Source organism: Botrytis deweyae, assembly GCF_014898535.1.
Source record: "Botrytis deweyae strain B1 chromosome Unknown BDEW_026, whole genome shotgun sequence".
Classification (NCBI taxonomy): domain Eukaryota; kingdom Fungi; phylum Ascomycota; class Leotiomycetes; order Helotiales; family Sclerotiniaceae; genus Botrytis; species Botrytis deweyae.
Genome location: NW_024066233.1, coordinates 362,501 through 384,046, shown reverse-complemented (window position 1 = coordinate 384,046; position 21,546 = coordinate 362,501). Strand labels below are relative to the sequence as shown.

At 36.5% G+C, this 21,546-nt stretch overlaps 3 protein-coding genes across 3 annotated transcripts in view; 2 read left to right on the top strand and 1 right to left on the bottom strand.

The window, feature by feature from the left end:
- Positions 1–7,230: 7,230 nt before the first annotated feature.
- EAE98_009191 (uncharacterized protein) lies at positions 7,231–9,228 on the top strand (the record flags this gene model as incomplete). The annotated part of the gene is made up of 6 exons (XM_038956812.1): positions 7,231–7,518; positions 7,584–7,850; positions 7,924–8,065; positions 8,121–8,530; positions 8,621–8,804; positions 8,864–9,228. 6 exons carry the CDS (start codon positions 7,231–7,233, stop codon positions 9,226–9,228), a joined length of 1,656 nt encoding a protein of 551 aa, XP_038806878.1.
- Positions 9,229–11,721: 2,493 nt separating this feature from the next.
- Positions 11,722–19,823, top strand: EAE98_009190 (uncharacterized protein; the record flags this gene model as incomplete). The annotated part of the gene is made up of 19 exons (XM_038956811.1): positions 11,722–11,773; positions 11,826–12,300; positions 12,358–12,448; positions 12,486–12,667; positions 12,717–12,830; positions 12,892–13,000; positions 13,059–13,182; positions 13,241–13,729; positions 13,795–13,923; positions 13,972–14,115; positions 14,169–15,151; positions 15,204–15,528; positions 15,601–16,433; positions 16,490–16,574; positions 16,640–16,809; positions 16,856–18,207; positions 18,264–18,813; positions 18,869–19,046; positions 19,102–19,823. The coding sequence occupies 19 exons, from the start codon at positions 11,722–11,724 to the stop codon at positions 19,755–19,757; spliced, it is 7,041 nt and encodes a 2,346-aa protein (XP_038806877.1). The 3' UTR covers positions 19,758–19,823.
- Positions 19,824–20,941: 1,118 nt separating this feature from the next.
- Positions 20,942–21,546, bottom strand: part of EAE98_009189 (uncharacterized protein) — a 1,903-nt gene continuing 1,298 nt past the window's right edge. The window contains exons 4-5 of the mRNA XM_038956810.1: positions 21,363–21,546; positions 20,942–21,259 (exon numbers count right to left, since the gene is read on the bottom strand). The exon at positions 21,363–21,546 is cut by the window's right edge and continues 8 nt beyond it. Of these exons, the coding sequence (XP_038806876.1) occupies positions 21,128–21,259; positions 21,363–21,546 (316 nt within the window). The 3' untranslated portion in view covers positions 20,942–21,127. The remainder of the gene's footprint in view (positions 21,260–21,362) is intronic.

Sequence of the window (21,546 nt, the reverse complement as noted above, 5' to 3'; positions counted from 1 at the left end):
TAACTATTAAAATAGAAATCTAAGAATCAAATTAACCCTCTCGAAAAGAATCCTTCAAGATATCAAAATATTTTGCTAATATATTGTATATAGAGTATATACAGATTACTATATACTATAAATATTAATAAAAAGAGTATATCGCTTTAAACTATTAGAATGACTTTATATATAAACATTGTAAAGGAAAGCATAAAGAAAATAAGTATTAAAATAATTCTCTTAAAACTACCTACACAAGAAATATCTAAACCCAGCAATTATAATAAATGTTCTATTAACACTAGGTTTATACAAAAAAGGATAAACAATTTTTATAATTACAACAATCTTTAATAACAACAGTAAGCCAATAATACTCTAATGCTTTATCGATTTGGAAATATAAATTAATATTATATAGTAAAATAAGTATATTAAATAGAACTAAATCTTTATCAAAAAAAGTATTCCTTTTGTATTAGCAAATAGTATTGTAATTATATTGTACAGGAATTATGAATTTCTTATCGAAATGAAAAATAAAAAAGGGGAAAAGAGAATCTATATTTATAGTTTTATATTAGCAGTACTAAATCTATTATGGATAAATGTTATTCTAAATCTTTTATAATTACAAATAGTCAACTCCGATATCGATTGGAAATCAATATCATTCCAATACCATTCTATTTTAAGTAATCTTGAGATTATTTTTATAAAAGAATTTTATTGGAAAATGAAGGAAAGCAAAGTAATCTTTACAATCTTTTCAAACAAAATGGTTTTGCAATCAAAAATAAAAGGGGGCTGTCTGATATTTATATTAATCTTATATAAAATACTAAAAGAATTCCAGAAGTATAAGAAAACTTTCTTGGAAAACAAAAATAGCCTTCTACCCGAATACTATCCGATAAAGTATTATATTAATCTCAAATCCAATTCAATCTCCCTTTAAGGTTTGATTTATTTTTTATTAAAGAAAAAATCAGTAATATTATAAGAGTACCTAGATAAATATTAAAGAAAAGGATGGATAAAAAGGTTTATTAATTCGATAGGGGCACTTATTATATTTATTCCAAAAAAGGAGGGAGGCTATCGACTATGTATCAACTATCAAGGGTTTAATTAGATTATCAAAAAAAATCGAATTTTTTTATCTTTTATCAGTAAATCCCTAGACTAACTTTAATAAAATATTATATTCACTAAACTAGATTTATAGAATATTTATTATCAAATCTATATAAAAGTGGGGGATAAATAAAAAACTGTGTTTTATATATAGTATAACTAGTACGAGTATAGAGTAATGTTTTTCAGCCTTATTAATACCTCTACGATATTTCAGATATATCAATTAAACCTTATCTAACTTGATGGATAGCATTTATGTGATATATTTTGATAATATTCTGATTTACTTAAAAGATAGAGCTATATATACAACAAATATTCGAAAGGTTCTTGTACAACTTATTAAATATAAGCTTTACACAAAGCTAAAGAAGTACATCTTTTATATCAATAAAATGAAATTCCTGGGATACATTGTTTTGCCCACAGATGTTGTTATAAAACCAGATTGCATTCAGATTATAATAAAATAATTAATATTCAATAGTCTTAGAGATATACAGATATTTTTTGGTTTTGTGAACTTTTACTGATAGTTTATTAGAATTTATTTAATAATAATTTATAATATAATTGTATTATTAAAGAGAATAAAGAAAGGAGAAATAATAATTAAATTCAAGTAGATTGATAAAATATAAAAGGTATTTGAAGTATTAAAAAAAGTTTTTATATTGATATCTATTTTTCGATATTTTGATTTTTTATTTTATATGATAATTGAAATTAATATATTAATCTTTGCTTTGGGTTATATATTATTATAGCTCTTTTCAAAAAAAACCAAAAAGGTATTAATCTAATAATAATATTCTATTATATTCTATTTGAAAAAGCTGAATCTAGTAGAATAATGATATTTTATTTATAATTAAGAATTACTAATAATATATATTATTTTTATATAATAGTATTATTATATAATAGAAAGTTGATATATTATTGTGGTTAAGTTAAATTACAATAGCCTTTAGTATTTTATAATAAAAAAAAGCCTGAATAGTCGATAAACAAGGTAAGCGGAGGTTTTGATTGTATATAATTTCGAGATAATATATAGAATTGAAAAATTAAATTCCATAGATAAATCATCACGCTGTTCTGATTATACTATTAATACGAATGATATAAATAATATATTTCCGATTCTTTAGAATAAACTGAAAAATAGATTAATGATTATAAATTTGTTTCAAAATTCCTTTATTAAAAAAACAGAGTTTCTGTATAATGTTATAGGTTTTTTATAAAGAGAAGGGTATAGCTTATTGTTTTGTAAATTCAAGTGTTTACTAATTAAAACTGATTGCAAATAGTCGATATTATATCGGATAGTTTATATTTTAATAGAAAACAAAATAATATTTGAATTAGTATTAAAGACGATAAGAAATACTTTATTATATTTTCAAGTGAATAACGATTTTATAAAGAATAAAGAATATCTGAATCAAAAACTATACTTTATTAAAGTTGTTTTATCTTGGTAGATAAGTATTAATAGGCTTTTTAAATACAATAAAAACGCTTATATACCGCCAGACTTTACTTTGAAAGTAGAGATCTTAAAAGCCTATTATAATAACCTTATAAATGGATATTAGAGTATTTCTAAAACTTTAGAAATCTTAAGATCTAAATACTTCTAACCTTCAATAAAAAAGAATATAAAAATGTATATTAAAATATATACAATATATTAATATATCATTATCAAAAGGTATAAGCCTTACAATAAGTTACAGATCTTCCCTATTCCTTATAAACCTTGAAAAGAAATAATTATAGATTTTATTATAAATTTATTCCTATTGAAATTAGGTAAGCATGTGTATAATATGGTTTTAGTGATTATTAATAGGTTTATAAAGCTTACCCAATATATATCCATTAATAAAACAATTATTTTATCAGAATTTATTTAAATATTAATACAAAGTATATTTAAGGATTTTGAAATATCAGAAAGTATTATGTTAGATAGGGAATTACAGTTTGTAAGCAAGTTTTAAAGTAGTTTTCTTTTTTATCTGTGAATACGATATAAGTTGTTTATTACATTCCATTCTTAAACCGATAAACAAATAAAACAATAAAACCAAAATCTGATTTACTATATTAATTGTTACTCTAATTATTAATAAAATAATTGATCTTTACTATTACCATTCGCAAAATTCACTTATAATGCTATATAACATAGTACAATAAATATAAGCCCATTCCAAGCGATATACAGATTTCTATCAATATTCTATTATATTGACGAGAACACCAATATTACAAGAAGGGTATTAGCAGTATACAAGCGAATTGCCTTTTTTAATAAAAAAAGGGAAAAATTAAAAGAATTATAGCAAACAGCTATAGATTGAAAATCAAAGGATATAGATAGCACGATAACCTAGTAATATAATATCGAAAATAAAGTAATATTAAGCATCCGAAATATTAAATAACTTCAATCTAAAAAAAAGTTTTTGGATAGATTTATAGATTCTTTTTAAGTAATAGGTATAAAAACTAGTAATTAAGCATATAAACTTAAACTACCATTTATTTATAAAATTCACAATATCTTTTATATTTTCCTATTAGAATTATAATATGAATGATAGGGTATCACTGACCCACTGCTATTAGAGAAGATAGACAATTATTTAGAATACGAAATAAAAAAGATTATAGCATATAGAAAAAAAAACAGAAATATTTAATACCTAGTCCAATAAAAAAACTACTAATTAGCAGAAAATACATAAAAAGCCTTCTGTAATCTCAACAATACAAAAGAAGTATTGAAAGAATATAATAAAAGAAAAGAATTATTAATATACAATTCAAAAAAAAAAAGAAAAAAAGCTATAAGATAATAGGGTTTTGCTATATACCCATAAGCGAATTATTAATAATATAAAGCTATTCGCAATATTCCTTCCTTTACTTCTTTCTATTCTAATAAAAATGAGAATATAATCCTTTATTTACTGGTATATTATATACTATTGCTAAGTATACCAATTTATCCTAATATCTCTGGAATGCTTTAGGTTTTAATTTATAAATATTAGAATCAATATTATTTGAATTTTTATTAATACTTAATTAATGAGATTATCGCTATTTCTTTTATAAAGCCTTATTTCTAATAAGAGTATATCTTTAATTAATATAAGAATATTATCATAAAGATATTATTATATTAATATGTTAAAAGGGTTTTATAGCAAGAATTAATCTTTTTACCCTATATATCAAAAAGATTTAATATAAAAAGGAAAACTCTAAAGATAGCATTATCTATATCACTATTACTTTATTTACTTTCATTCACTGAAAATATATTTACTTTATTCTTATTCATACTTTCCTTTTCCTTTATTTTCATAAAAACCTTATTAAATTTTTAAACCTTTATTAATAGATTGTTAGTAATCTATAAATGTTTGCGGGATTGAATACTTTCAGAAGAATTTACAACAACATCAGATTCTCTAGTATAAATAAAACAATTTATATAAGAAGCTTTAGTCTTTGATAGAATACCAATATCCCAATGTTGAAAATCAGAAAGGGAATTAGTAACAACCGATACTGCTTTTTGTTTCGAAACTGTACAAAAAGCTTTACAAGAAAAAAGAATAACTTGAATAACCGAATTTCCAGTGGTAAATCGATAAATAAAAACTATTAAATTTCTAGCAGTATACTTTTTTGTTTAAGAAGTAGTAATACTGATATTACCTTTAGAAATATAAAGAATATCAGAATATTGAGGGGTATCGATAATCTAATGGAGAAAAGGATTATTCTTTTCATTGTTATTAAGATTAAAAAGGAATTTATCAGAATATTTAAGACAATCCTTTTTGGGTATAGAAAAACAAATACGGGAATAAGAGTAAAACGATAATTGAATATTAGTATAAAGGGGAATGCAATTCTTCAAATCAACTAATATATTCACAGCATTTGGAGCCTTACCTTTTAAAGAAATAGGGGATAGGGCAGGGGTATTAATAGCATGGGGGTAAATAATTAGAGTTATAAAGTTACTTTTATTATTCGAATTTATTACAACTACTAGTTTTATAATAAAGTCTGGAACAACAGTATCTAATACAAGCAAATTATTCTAGAATTTAAAAAAATCAGTTAAACACCACTATAAGGAGATAAAGGATAATCGATAATAATTTGATAAAAGTTTACAAGGTATTCCATAAAATCACCTATTCAATCCAATTTCTTTATAGCAAGTAAAGATAATACCTCAAATGACTTTGACTTTTTAATACCACCCTGCTTATCCTCCTTTCACAAAAAAACCTCCACACTCCTAACATAGCACTCATTTCGACATATCATCACAATCTCAGCATTCTCTTTCTTTTGACTATTAGCAAAAATAGCCTACCAAAAAGCTTGGGTTTGATATAACAAATTAACATCGGGAATATATCAAGAAAACACTAACTAACAAACCTTTTTCTGAGTATAACAATAATTACACTTAATATAAGAATCCTTATCATAATAACAGAAATCTTTAAGAACAAAAAATACAATATACTTAAAGTAATAAAGATATATAAGAATAATCAAACCAATAAAATCTACTACAAATTAAACCACAATCGCCTAAAAACCGATAGATTGAGAAACAGCCATAATAAAACAAGAACTAATAAAAAGATAATAAAAAATAATCTACTAAAAAAAAAAACGAATTCAGAAAATTAAAGGGAATTTATAGAGCCCCTAATAATCTACCAGTAAAAGCAATAAATACATTGAAATATTATTTATTGATTGTTTATAGCTTTATAGCGTTTTTATTTCCTTTTAACATACAACACGAACACAATCACTTGGCATTCCATTTTCTTATATTACACAAACCGAATTCGAAAAGTAAACATACACATCTCGGAACACAACATACAATATAAAAGGCTCTATCACAATTAATTCATATAAAGACTAACAAGAGTATATGAATAGCCCCTGCAGGGCTATTTCGGGCCAATGTTAACCCACATATAATTATAAATTATAGAATTTTTATAGTTTAGAAGGATTAATGAAAAGTCTTTATACTACATTACACCTAGTTGATTTATTACTATTATTTACTCTAACAATATGTGGAATACTCCGGAGCGGACAACGATCACCGGATCGGATTCCGATCTGATCACCGCTTCCGTAATCGATACTCAATAATCATACAGTATATAATCCTATTTTCTCTCTACGAGAGGAGATCAGAGTTCTAATTAAGTATAGTTCGACAGATACACATTCTTTCATTTATACTATTATAATCCAATCACTTCCGCTCCACCGTGATATGCTATTGTCTTGTACGATACTAAATTTAATCGCAACGATTACACCGCTTAAATAGTTCCTTATCTTAGTATATCTAAATACCCTTAGGGAGATCTGAAACAAACGTTACTTAAAATAATAACAATGATAAAAATAAAGTAGTTAATAAATTTGGGTGTAGAAAATGCTTGTGCATGGATCTGGGCCCCCAATTAAAACACGCCCTTGTAGTAGGTAGTCAAATGAATATCTACCTGGAATGCATACCCGGAACTTATACCCGGCCGGGTGTCCATCCCTGGATTGTACGGGACGGGTACTTTACGCGACCTTCCGGTATTTTGGAACATCCTCCACCGAACTTCTATCTGGAATTATGGGGATTCTTTAAGATCATATCCCAGAGCACTTTGTTGTGTCCTCCTCAACTTATCATCGCAGCTTCAAGATTTCTCGTCATTTATATGAATCACCTGGGTATTGTTGAGGCTAAGAAGCAAACCCTTCTGGGAATTACCTACCCGTTCCGGGCTTCCCGAAGTCCACTTTGGTAGTTCATCCCGGCCGGATGTGGGTTTTCAGTAGCCGCAAGGTTTCCGGGTGAAAATAAACTTTCAATCATACGCGGAATCAAAGGACAACGCGGAATTAAAGGACAGTATGTAATGGTGACAACACACTCACTAGTGTCAAGTATTGATCATCACTTTCTATAAAATGTAGCTTTGCCTTGCTCTTTGAAAGAATCGATATACATCAGATTAGAATTTCAAAATGGCATCAAAAGCTTCAGCAGGAGTTACAAAGTGGCAGGATATAGCAAGCGAGGTCCAAAAGCATCGAGATGCTACAATCGCCAAAGTTGAGCCTGCCATTGTCGAAATTACTGAAAAACTACCTCGTCGAGTAATTTCACTTCCCCGAAAGTACTTGAGCCCAGAAGAGATTACGATAACTGAAGACTCAGTCGAGGAACTATTGGCTTCTCTTGCTACTGGAAGGCTTAGTTCCTTGGCTGTCACGAAAGCCTTTCTTCGACGTGCTGCGATTGCTCAGAAATTGGTTCGTGCCCCTTTTTACATGTGTTTTATGATCACAAGAACTGATACAAACACATCGTTTTCCAGGTAAACTGCGTCTATGAACTCCTCCCTGAGCGAGCAATTACACGGGCAAAAGAACTTGATGAGCACTTTGCTAAGAATGGCCCAATCGGACCACTTCATGGTCTTCCAATAAGTGTGAAGGCACACATTGGTATGAAAGATTTGGATAACACTTGTGGAATGGTTGGTTGGGTTGGCCGCAAGAGTAACGATGATGCGAATATCTTGAAGATTCTTTTGGCTGCTGGTGCAGTACTATACGTGCGAACCAATGAGCCGCAAGCTCTGGTGAGTTTTCAAAAGATCATAAAATTTTGATCTACGGCAATCTTGTACCTTGCTAACAGAAGTTTTGGTGAAGATGATGTTGGAAACTGAAAATAATATAATTGGTCGTACTACTAATCCTCACAATACAGCACTGTCGCCAGGTGGATCGTCAGGCGGTGAATCCGCCCTCTTAGCTCTTAACGGGAGTTTGCTTGGAATTGGATCGGACATTGGTATATTTCAAATACCCTACCTTTTTTGTTTTTCAATTCTTTTAATAGTCATTAGGTGGCAGCATCAGATCTCCTTCAGTTCAATGTGGACTTTATGGCTTACGTCCAACGAACTTTCGTCTTCCATTTGTAGGACTTGCATCTCTCAGTATGGGATCCGATACCATCGCTGGTACCGTTGGTCCTATGTGTCGATCACTTGAAGGTATCGATCTTTTCATGAAAGTCGCTTTAGACTCGAAACCTTGGATCAGTGATCTCAGTTTACATCAAAAGCCATGGACAACGGGACAAACATCCACAAATAAACTTACCATTGGAGTTATGTGGGATGATGGTATTGTAAAACCTTCACCACCGCTGACTAGAGCATTGAATGAAGTGGTCGAAAAATTGAGAAAAGTTCCCGGAGTTGAGATCATTGAATGGAAACCTTACCAGCATGATAAGGCACTAAGAATTCTGGTAAGCTTGAGTCTCCAATGACAAAAGTTGTGATAAACTTTGCAAGCCATCCCGAATATCATTCCTAAACTAACATTATATCGTATTTAGACCAAACTCTATGCGCCTGATGGTGGAAAAGTCTTCACAGATACATTGGCTCTTTCTGGAGAGCCAGGTATCCCTCTGGTCAACGACAATTTAAAAGACTCTCCAGGGATTCAGAATCTAACTCATCAAGAATTATGGGACTGGAGCATGCAACGGAATACATTTCAATACTTGTACTTACAGGGTAAGTTACAGAGTCTCGTGGTATCAAAATTTGATTCCTTTTGCTAATTACAATCGCAGAATGGAATACCGTAGCACCAGAAATGGATCTCATTCTTTGCCCAGCGGGTCCGCATCCAGCTCCTCCTCACGGTACATCAAAACATATAGGCTACACAGCTATATGGAACCTACTCGATTATCCAGCTATTGTATTTCCTGTCACAAAGGTCAATCCCGACATTGACGTTAAGGATGGAAACTATAAGCCAAGAAATGATTTGGATAAATGGTATCATGATCATTATAATGCTGAAGAGCAGATTGATGCACCTGTTGGTCTCCAACTCGTAGCTAAGAAGTTGGAAGATGAAAAAGTAGTGGACGTGATGAGATTTATTAAAGAGAAGATTGGAGTTCCGTTTGTAGACTGTTTTCAGGATTGAGTATTTCATTTGTAAAAGTACATCGATGATGACTTGATAGTCTTTCTAACACCCTATGAAGAGTGAATATAGAACAAAGGTTAGCATAAGATTGAAAAACTATTTTCAATTTTTTGTAACGTAACATATGGGGAACTCGGACATATAAGGAACTCGAATACTTTTTCAATTATTCTATACACAATCTTATTCTACAAACTATATGTGTGAACAAGGGTATTCACTTCAAAGGAATGACGTCAATACAATGGCTACTGTATCAAAGGTATTTAGGCGAATGCGAAAGAGACTAGCTCTTTCAGTAGTGCCTATATAAGGCCTACTATTTTCCTCATTAGCTAGCTCTTTAGATTGAATACGAATAGACATTTAGGGGCCTACGCATAGTGGGAACCACGTCTTCCGTATCTCTCTCGAACCAACAGTTCTAAAAGCTAAGAGCTATAAAATATATATATTATAATACTATTATAGTCATCTATAAATTGCCTCATATAGGACTTTGCTACACTCTTAATTTTTAAAGCAGTACTGCTATAGTATTCTTCTTTATATAGTGATTAGACTATTTATCTAATAAATTCTATTTTTATACTTTATAATTTATAATAATTATTGATAAATATCTAATATTATTATAAACAAAAGAATACAAACAATAAGTAAAAGATAATCTATGTCTAAGAGCAATTTGAGATCTTGTAAATCAAGGATGCGAATCAACTCTAAATTATTAGAGTGTCATCACCTACTACCAAATATGAAGACTAAAGAGGCTTCGGAGTAGTAATACACTATCTAATAAATACCCTCGGAAACCCACTACTGCTCGCAAACGAATTCTGAGAAGTAATATCAATGACAGTTTTCGCGATCTACAAGATACACTAGTATTGAAATCAGAATCAAAGGACAACCTGAATTCGTCATCGTTGTCGGCATATCCCCACGACCTTGACAGAGAAGACGGCGTATACGCCGATAAGAACACGCACAAAGCACAGGAGGATATAGAACGGACCCGTACAAATGATGATAGGATGGCGGTTGAAGTAATCGGCACAAGCAACATGGATACAACAAGGGGTTTAAGCGACAGAAAATGAAGTGGCTAAAAAAAGTTGACAGGCAGAAGCACAAGTCTGTAACGAAGACGAAGTTGCCTGGAGGAGCGCATTCTGCAACGAACCTATCCATAAGCACTGGCCCAAACAATCAAGATGTAGGAAGAGTTCCAGTCAATCCAAAAACCGCAATAGCCGGCGATGGAAAGAAATTGTACCGAGGCATAATGTAAAACGCCAGTCTCGGGCGATCGTTTATCATCCAACCCTTTCCAGCACTCGACAGCCTTATATCTCTTTTTAGCAATCATAGAACCCTCATGCTTTGCTATCAAGCATTTTGAGCAAAGAGGGCGGCCGACTGAACTAAGGCCGGCTTACCAAATTTAATAGAAGATGTCCATGCATTGTCCACGAATTTGAGTGGAGTATTTTGAATTTTCAGCTTGCTGTTGTCATTCAATGGTTGAATAAGCAAATGAGTGGATAGCTTTCATCTAAATTATAAACTTTAATTCAAAGAAAGCTTAAAGCTTTAGACTATATATAGTTTTAAGCTTTAAGCTATATGTTAAAGTTTTAAGCTATATATATTAAAGTATGAACGATACAACGGGACCTTATTATAGTAGACTCGGACAGGCTCCCGGGGGGAGGGGCCAGATTTCATTTATTTTTTCTTATCTACCGTATTCTTTTGGAATATTGGCCGTACACTAGTAAGGATTATTTGTTTGAGTTTTTCGTGGGTTAGGGTTACAATAACTACCGGAATTGTTTGATTCACTTCTTTAATAGATTATTTATCAAATGTTTAGTATTTCTATTAAAAACTTCTATTCTGAGGCGTTTGACTCCACTGAAAAGCGAGCTAATTGGTTTTAAATTAACCTTAAAGTATTAATCCTTACTAGCGTACGGCCAATATTCTAAAAGAATACGGTACTTTGTACAATTAGACACACATAGGCGCATCGCATAGTCAGCGTAGCTTTAGCCATAGATAGACTGAATCGATTATTGATTTACTACTACTACTACTATATTACAGTTTTAGACTATATAGGTTTATGAAAGCCTATAAATCCCCGGATTTTCCATTTAACTGAAAACGATGACTGCTTTTCTGAACATTGTTTTCAATCCGCTCTCATATAAATAATCGGATTATTCAACGGATTGTTGAATACACTTTTCGAAAATTGAATCCTTAGTTTCAATCAATACACTAAATATATTAAAAGCAGAATTATTCAACAGGATCTGCAATTTGATATCAAACAGAAATCCGGAATCCGTTGTTAAAATAGCTGGATAATTCGATATAATCTGACCGGATTTATACGTTCAAACTAGCCCTGAGCCTTCCATTTCACCATCATTCAAGGCAAACTCTAAATTGCTTTCGAGATCAGTTTGCTTGCCAAATATGGAGACAGATTTCGACTGTAAGATGGTACCTGTTGCCATTATTGGGATGGGTGAGTCGGTTCAATGTTATATTGTATATGATCTTTAACATTGCTTCACTAGGTTGCAATCTTCCCGGGAAGGTTCGGTCCCCAGGACAGTTTTGGGATCTCATTATGAGTAAAGGTATTGCGAACAACGCAAAGGTTCCAGTAGCCAGGTTCAATGTTGATTCATATCTACACGAAAACAATAACCGCCCTGGTAGCTTCAATATTTCCGGGGGGTACTTCTTGGATGGCAGTTTAGTGGAATTTGATCCGGCCGTCTTTGAAATTTCTCCAATCGAGGCTGCCTGGATGGACCCACAACAACGTAAGCTTCTGGAAGTTGTTTATGAAGCAATTGAGAGTAGTGGCAATACTCTGGAGCAGGTGGGAAAAGATGTGACTGGATGCTTTGCTGCTTCCTTTTCTCATGATTTCCAACAAATGGCTCTGAAAGAGCCAGACTTCCGACATCCTTATACCACCACGGGAATTGATGCTGGGATCTTGAGTAACAGGATCAGTCATGTCTTTAACCTGCGTGGTCCAAGGTGAGCCTTTTCTCAAGGTAAATTGAACTTAGCTGTTCTTAAACTGACTTAAACCAGCGTAGCCATAAATACCGCATGCTCATCCTCTATGTATGCACTTCATGCCGCGTGCAGTGCCATTCGGAATGAAGAATGTGAAGCTGCAATTGTTGGGGGGGGCAAACCTAATATTGTCGGTTGATCAGCAAATGAACACCGCAGCGCTGAATGTATTATCACCGACGAACATCTGCCACACATTTGATGAAGCGGCTGATGGATATGGTCGTGCCGAGGGCGTTGGTGCGCTTTACATAAAGCGCCTAGATCTGGCTATAAAGAACGGCGACCCTATTCGTGCCGTAATCAGATCTACTGCTGTGAATGCGTATATCACATCTTCCCCACATACAGATCCGGAACTAATGCATGTACAGTAACGGCAAAGTGCGCGACGCTGCAATTACATTTCCAAGCTTTCAGGGCCAGGCCGATGTGATGAAAGCCGCATACAATTTGAGTGGCCTCGACCCTGTTCTAACCGGCTACGTGTAGGTTCAATATGACGCTCAGCATTTTGTATGACTTCGTTGTTACTGATAAGGGCCGAAGGGAATGCCACGGAACTGGAACTCAAGTTGGAGATCCAGTCGAGGTGCATGCGGTTGGCGACACCATGAGACCTCATCCCGGGGCAGAATCTCCGATCTTAATTGGAAGCGTGCGTATATGAGACTTACAATAGTCTAAAAGTTTTCAAAATTAACGAATTGTCCAAGGTCAAACCCAATGTGGGACACAGCGAAGCCTCGAGCAGTATTTCCACAGTCATCAAAACTGTGCTCGCCATTGAAAGGGGGGTCATACCCCCAACCGCGGGAGTTGTAAATCTTAACAAAAAAAGTTCGTTACATTTCCTTACTCACTCAATCCATACATTCCGCTAATCACTAATGAGTAGTAAATTGGTCCGGGCTGCAGGTAAGAGTCGTCACAGATCCTACTCCCTTTCCCACAAATCTCCCAATACGCCGTGTTGGCGTAAACGCATTTGGGTATGGGGGTACTAATTCACATGCTATCATTGAGAATGTTGAGGCATTGTTGCCGCACTATCACAATCACAATTCTCTATATAAAACTACTCATGCTTTAAGCAATGGGGATGAGAACATCGAAAATTTAAACCGACCACACCTCCTAGTTTTCTCTGCTCATGATCGCGAGACCTTGGAAAGGAACATTGATGCACACGCTCAGTTGAGTTTTGGTCTGGCTAAAGGACAGCCTATGTTAGACCTTGCATATACTATAGCTTGTCGCCGTACCAAGCTTACTCGTCGTGCTTTCGCTGTATGTCGCAAGGAATCTTATGTAAACAGTCTTAGCAGTGCCCTCGAAAACGAGCATGCCGAAAAAGACCCAGCAACAGTTGCTCTGATATTTACAGGTATATTAATGCTATCCCTAGACTCATTACCAAATCACGGACAGATACTTATGTTTTCAACGTAGGTCAAGGTGCGCAGTGGCCACAAATGGGAGCCCGCTTACTACAACTATACCCTCATTTTCTCAAATCAATCCAAAGTCTTGATCGCCATTTATCTACCCTACCAGATCCCCCCTCCTGGAATATTGAAGGTATTTAAAGAGGGTTTTGCGTGCAGTTGCAAAGCTAATATTTAATAGAAGAGCTATGTGCCCCTGGCTCTAACAGTTGTGTAAATGAAGCGGTCTTTGCGCAACCATTATGTACGGCGATTCAAATCGGCCTGGTAGATCTACTTCGAAGTTGGGGAGTTAAACCTGTTGCCACCGCAGGCCACTCATCTGGTGAGTACTGAGCACCATGAATCTTGTTCCAATGCTCGCTAACATCTCTTAAGGCGAGATCGCTGCCGCCTACGCCGCGGGTATAATTTCAGCAAATTACGCAATATTCGCGGCTTACTACAGGGGAAAGGCTGCCTCTTCAGTAGAGAAAGTCGGTGCAATGCTTGCTGTTGGCATGTCTGCTACAGATGTATTGCCATATTTTGAGCCGTACCAGGACAGAGTGGTGGTGGCTTGCCACAATTCGCCGAAAAGTGCCACAATTAGTGGTGACAGAGAAGTAATCCAAGAATTGAACGACCGCCTCACGGCAGAAAAGATATTTTCGCGTTTGCTAAAAACTGATGGCAAAGCGCATCATTCACACCACATGAAAAATGCGGCTCGGGGGTATGAATCTCAACTCAAGGCTCTTAACTCTTTGAACTCAGACTTGTTATCTGAGCAGCAGAAGTGCCTCATGGTATCGTCTGTGACTGGCGAACCAGTAGGTGATGCTGTCCTAGATTCTGTGTACTGGGCAAAAAATTCGGAAACTCCAGTTCTTTTCGAACAAGCGGTTGTGCGTATGATTGAGACAAATCCACTCATCAGTCTCGTCATCGAAGTTGGGCCACATTCGGCCCTTTCAGGACCATTTCGCCAGATTTGCATCGACAAGGGTTTCAAGAACGTATCTTACCTTTCTTCTTTAAAGAGGGGCGAAGATGATGGTGAGCAGTTATTGAAGCTCGCAGGTGACTTATGGGCTCGAGATGCATGTTTAGACATTGGCGCTGTCGTTGAGATTGGATCTCTTGCTGCAGATGGAACAATTCACAGAAAATGTGGAACATTCTTGGTAGATCTTCCACCATACCAGTGGAACTACAAAAAGGACCTTTGGTTGGAGCCTCGTAACAGCCAAGAACACCGTGGACAGAAGCACCCACGTCATGATATTTTGGGTCGTAGAGTCCTCGGCCTTTCAAGCATTGAGCCTGTTTGGAGAAACATTTTACGCCATAAAGATCTACCATGGCTAAAGCATCACTCAGTAAGTGTTTTAATTTCACATTTGTGCGAAGGATTTAGCTAATCAGCAAAAGATGGGCGGAGAAGCCGTTTTCCCAGCTGCTGCATATTTCGCAATGGCAATTGAAGCAATAATGCAGCTGAATTCTGACTCTCCTTTTCCACAAAATATTGACAGTTATACGTTGAGAGATATCACGCTATCCATGGCCTTGGTGATCCCAGACAATAATGAAGGCGTTGAGACACTTTTCAGCATGAGCCGGACAACAAATGAATCAGAACTCCTCGAAGAAGGCATATCAAAAACATGGTACACATGGACCGTCTCTTCCAATTCCTATGGAAGCTGGAAAAAACATGGACATGGAACAATTGGAATTAACAAACGAAACAAGGGTGAGTGAGAGCGTAACTGGCAGATAATAGCGGCGTAAATAGTTTTAAAATGTTAGCTAACACTATCTCAAGGCCGATCTCCAGTTACGCCACCGGAACTACCTCTCCATTATCCATTCCGGTTGTGGATTGAACGTCTACACGATTTCGCGTTTAATTATGGCATAGCATTCCAAAACATTTTTGATACTCGCACAGATAATGCCACTCATGCTGCCACAGCAGACCTAGTCGTGAAACAGGACTGCGGCCTCATACCTGGAGAATCGCGTTATGTAATTCACCCTGCTTCTCTCGATTCCTGCTTTCAATTACCGCTCGTGGCCAGATTTGCCGGTCGACTAGCTGATGCCACGGCTGGTACCATCCTCACAAACTTTGATGAGGTGACAATCTGGCAACCTGCTTCGCACCAGCTGGAAAATCCCAAAGCTAGTGGTCATTCCTGGATCACAGGCGGAGGAAATCGAGCTTTCATTGCCAACTCTCAATTAATCTCTCATGATGGAGAGCTTCTTGTAGATGTCATCAATGTGCGAGCTCTTTTATACAAAGCAGTTATCCTTCAAGAAAGCGGTGTTCAAAGAGAGCCCTATTCCGAACTTATACTGAAGCAGGATGTTAGTTATCTGCACTCAAGCAACTTGGGTGTGCCTTTGCCATCTACCCTGGTTGGTTTAGTTGATTTATACCTCCACAAAGATGCATCGATTAAGATACTTGCTTTGAATGATGAGATAGCTGCAGCTACGATAGAGGCACTCCCATCAGCCGACATTACTCTTGCAAGTTCTAAAAATTCAGACGACTCAAACACATTCAAGTGTCTACAAATTGACCTCAGCTCAAATATTCGAATCGCAGACACGGTTGCCAATACTTATGACCTCATTATAGGCTCATATGTAAGCTTCTTCTGTAATTGATTGTTGGTTAAACCATCCTGCTAACTCCTTTACAGCCGTCTTTGCAATATCCGAAGCCATTTGAACGTATTTATGAGTTACTCAATCCGACTGGAACTCTTATCCTAGAATCAAGCCAAGGTAAGTGCGACTTTTCAAACATCCTCTATTGCTTAAAATGGTCCTAAAGCTGATAAAAATGTTAGCGCTGAGTAATATTGAAGGCTCACTTCAGTTGGCGGGATTTAGTCACAAGCTGAGCACAACAGACAAATCCCATAACGGGGGAGAAATTATATTATCAAAAGTCAACAAGGATATGCATGTGTCAGTAAACGAACAAAATCCCACATTACCTGTCAGAAATGTGCTTTTGGTGAGTATTAATGTCTATATTGCTTCTTTTACTGACCTTCCCCCAGGTATATCAAACGCAACCATCACCTTTTGTTCACTTATTGGAACAGTTTTGTATCGAAAACGGATGGAATGTTTACACCGGTCCACTAAACTCTGTCGGAAGCCAATCTCATGAACATGTTATAATGCTCGTTGAATTGGAAAACCCAGTTTTGGCGACACTTCAAGACGAGGATCTTAAAACCATCAAATTTTTGACAGGCAATGCTCGATCACTGATCTGGGTTACATGTGGTAGTTTAATTTCCAAATGCGAGCCGGAATACGGTATGGCACTTGGATGGTCCCGTGCTGTGAGACAAGAGCAGTCATCCCTGGATCTCGCTACTCTTGATTTCGATTTCGGGATTAGCTCAGATAGTATGGTTATCAAAGTTCTCTTTGATATACTGGAGCGCCAATCTCTTGGGAAAAATGAGGAGACAGAATACTTCATTGACAACAACTCAGTTCACATTGGCCGGTTGGCTCCAGCTAGAGCAATCAATGCAAATTTTGTACCTGGAACAAGCAAGCCACGACTATCATCAATCCAAGAAGGGGTTGCTTTCAAGGGTCAGTTGGAAGCTGGGAAGATCTGCTTCCAGGATGATTCGCGAGTGCACCAAAATCTTCCGTCCGATTTTATCGAGATTGAAGTCAAGGCCGTCGGCATCAATGAACAAGATTCGCTTGTTGTTTCTGGTTCCAGCGACTCCACGACATTCAGTCATGAGATATCGGGAATAATCACCCAGATTGGCTCTGAGTCTTCGGATTTCCAAGTTGGTGATCGAGTTGTTGCGTTTTCCTTCGACACGCTTTCAACAAAGCAACGAACAAAAGCCCAATTTGTTCAACGGATCGCTAACGAGCCGTTCGATACCATGGCCACCATACCAACAGCATTTTGCACAGCAATTTATGGTCTATACAACCTTGCTTCTATGGGAAAAGGCGATGTTGTTGCTATAATTGACGGCTGTGGATCTGTTGGTCTAGCAGCTATTCAATTATGCAAAAACACCCAGGCCAAGCCCATTGTCATCACCAACGTAGATTCCACCACCAAATTACTTCTTGATTTGGGTCTTCCGCGCGAGCAAATCATACGTCCTGGAATTGAAGATGTGGCAATCCAAATTCAGCGTCTAACGGGGGGTAGAGGTCCTGATATTATCTTCACCTCTCAATCGCACGATATCGCTATTCTGCTGGAGTGCAGTAGAGTATTGGCTCCCTTTAGTCGAATAGTTACGTTCGGGAAGCAACGTGATAGTGTGCTACCAAACCTCTCGAACATAGCACGCGGTTGTAGCTTGTTTACTTATGACCTACAGGACCTCTACGAAGAGAGGCCCGAGATACTGTCAAGGTGAGCACAACGCAAAATTGATCGTTAATGGTCTGTATTACTGACTTATATTATAGATTGCTCCAACAATGTGTGGAAATGTACAAAAATAAAGAGATATCAGCAATCGGCCCACTTACCGTTAGGGATCCGTCTCAAATCGACGAAGTTTTCAGTTCGTTCCCGCACAACCTTGGAGATGGTAAATTGGTGCTTGAGTACCAACCTACTTCACTATTTAAAGTATGCATACCACAAGAGTTACGTTACACCTTCGCTCTCTTACATGAACTAATTTGTGCATCATCTCAGGTTCTACCAACACCATCTCGGCTCCAACTTAGGTCCGACGCTTCATATCTTCTCATCGGGTGTCTCGGTGGTCTAGGCAGAAGCTTGACATCGTGGATGGTTGAAAGGGGCGCGAGGCATCTTGTCTTTCTGTCCCGTTCTGGCACCGATAGTCCTTCAGCTCTAGCTTTGGTTGAAGGTCTCAAAGCGAGTGGCGTGAATGCAGTTGTGTTACGTGCCAATGTAGCATCAAAACCACAAATTTTGGAGGCGATTGCTTCAATTGATCCAAAGTACCCAATACGTGGAGTTGTGCATGCAGCAATGGTCCTAAAAGTATGTATACACTTATCCTTGTGAGATGCCTACCCATCTAACCGCACATATACAGGACAAACTATTTCAAAACATGGATATTGATAGTTGGCAACAAGTCCTAGAACCGAAGGTTAAAGGGTGTCTAAATCTCCATGAAGTCTTCTCAAACAAGATCGAGTTGGACTTTTTCGTCATGACGAGCTCAGTTTCCGGAACCCTAGGCTCAGCTGGCCAGAGCAACTATGCCGCAGGTAATTCAGGCAATCTCCTACTCTGAAATTTCAAACCAATCTAACAAACTTCCAGCGAATTCATTCCTTGATTTTCTCGCTCGTCATCGAAGGAAACAAGGCCTCACCGGTATTTCACTCATCTTGCCCATGGTCGTCGGTATTGGATACGTTGCCGATCATCCCGAGATCGAGACGTCTCTTCGCAGAAAAGGCTTTTATGGCATCGATGAAAGTGAGATGCTTGCCTCCTTTGAAGTTGCTATGATGGCTCACCAGCCGGAAGCCGATCATATCATCGCAGGAATCGAGCCTTCTCGACTAGCCAAAGCCATCTCGGCAACCGAAACAAAAGTAACATGGCCTCTGGAGCCTCGACTCAGTATAATTCTCGCCAAGATGGAAAACCAAATCGCGAATGATGGCGTCACAAAAAGCAGCAGTATCCTGACCAAAATTGAGAATTCGTTAGACAAGGAAGAGGCGGTCAATTATATATCGGAACATCTCGTACACGGTCTTTCAACGGTGTTGATGATTAATAAGGATGAAATTAACCCTCAGGCTCGGGCAATTGCAAGTTATGGGTTGGATAGTATGATTGGTGCAGAATTTCGTAACTGGATTTTCACGGAGTTCAAGGTAGATATCCCATTTCAGCAGCTGCTTGCTCCCAATTCGACAATTGCTAGCTTTGCAGAGATTTTGTATACTCAGATCAAGAAGGATTAGAAGTCTAGAGTATAGAGTGTAGAATAGAGAAGTGATATTACAAGTAACAATGTTCTATATGTTAGCTGGGAGCCGAGCAGAGGTCCTTAAAAACTAATAACATTTGTATTTAAGTTGGACTCTTTATTATCTGGCCACCCCTGTTTTGAACCACTCTTTACCACCAAAAACCTCAAAAAAATAACACTTTTGACTTTCTTATTTACGGATAGAATTTATTGAAAATTTGTATACACATAATTCAGATTATTTTAAACTTATTCCGAATTTTTTAGATTTTTTAGATTTTTCTGAATGGAGATCTAGTTCTATCTACAAACTTTGTGATCTAGTATTAGTAATATAAAAGTTAAGAAAAGATCGGGGCGAAAGATCCACTCTTCAAAATTCTAGCGCATTATAATTTTCCTTTTCCCATTTTCTTTGATGTCCCCGAGGCCCCTCGAGCCAATGCATCCACAAGAAACCCTTGAATCCTCAAACCGTAGATTATATTAGATACACCCAAGAATTCCAATTAAACACTGATTCCCTTGAAATACACGTGTATATACACACATCCATCCATCCACACACCTTCTCAGTCGTGATCCCCTTTCCCCTCCAACTCTTGAATCCCCGCCCATCCAACTCTCATATCTCATCTAATTCGTATATATTGATACAAACCCTCTTCTCGCACAACCACACCAAACACACCAACCCGCACAATCAATTCCCTCAGTTCCTAACCCACAACACAGAACAAACAAATCCACCACCCCTCTTCCCCCCACCAAAGTCCCAGTACCCACCAATGAACATCTCACCCCATCTGAAACTTTTCAATAATGAGCTTGGTACTTATCCTTATTTTCTTCCCCAAAATTCAACAATCAACACAACACCAAGCGGCTTTAGCTCACTTGGGAGAGCGCCAGACTGAAGTCTACTTCGGTTCATTAATCTGGAGGCACTGTGTTCGATCCACAGAAGCCGCATTCTGCGATCTCGAGTCCACTCGGGATATTATATTTTTGGATTTTTTTTGAGTATTTTGTCTGGGGGTGTTTTTGGGGGGGTAAGGAAGGGGAGAGGGGAGTGGATATTACTAGGTAACTTTTATAAGTGAAAAGTACTCATTGAATGTGTAATGAACATTTACTTTTTATATTTTTCACTTTAGCATTATCCATTTATTTCATGATTGATTAATTAATAAATACCAAGTAGATAGATACATAAAAGAGAGTATCCAAATCCACCCTTAAATCAAGCATCCACCTAGACAGAGGGAGACATAAATAATCTCTTCAACCAACAACAACAACATCATCATCATCGTCTCAAGTTCTCATAAAAACAAATTCCACCCTCTAACTACATGGAACTTATTTCTTCTTCCAAACCTGATCAGCATCCTCATGAATATCCACACTCTCAATCCCCTTCCTCGCCTCCCTTTTCTTCTGCGTATCAACCCCAAATCTTTCATCTCTTTCTTTAACTTTATCCCACGGTACCTAGATTATAATTATCCATGATCAGTAAATTTCTCATTAACATACCCACCCCCTCTTCACCTCCCCTCCCAACAACCAAGAAACAACCCCCCCAACAACATACCTGATCATCCGCCGTAAAACTCCCCATCAAAACCGGCATCCCAAGCGGTAACTCATCCCCCCTATCCGTCTGCCAGAAATGAAATGTTTTCCCATACAACCCAATCACCTCTTTCATTTCTTCCGTCTCTGCGACGGTCCAGACTGCATCTGGGACTGTGGGGTTGGGGAGAATGAGCATTCCG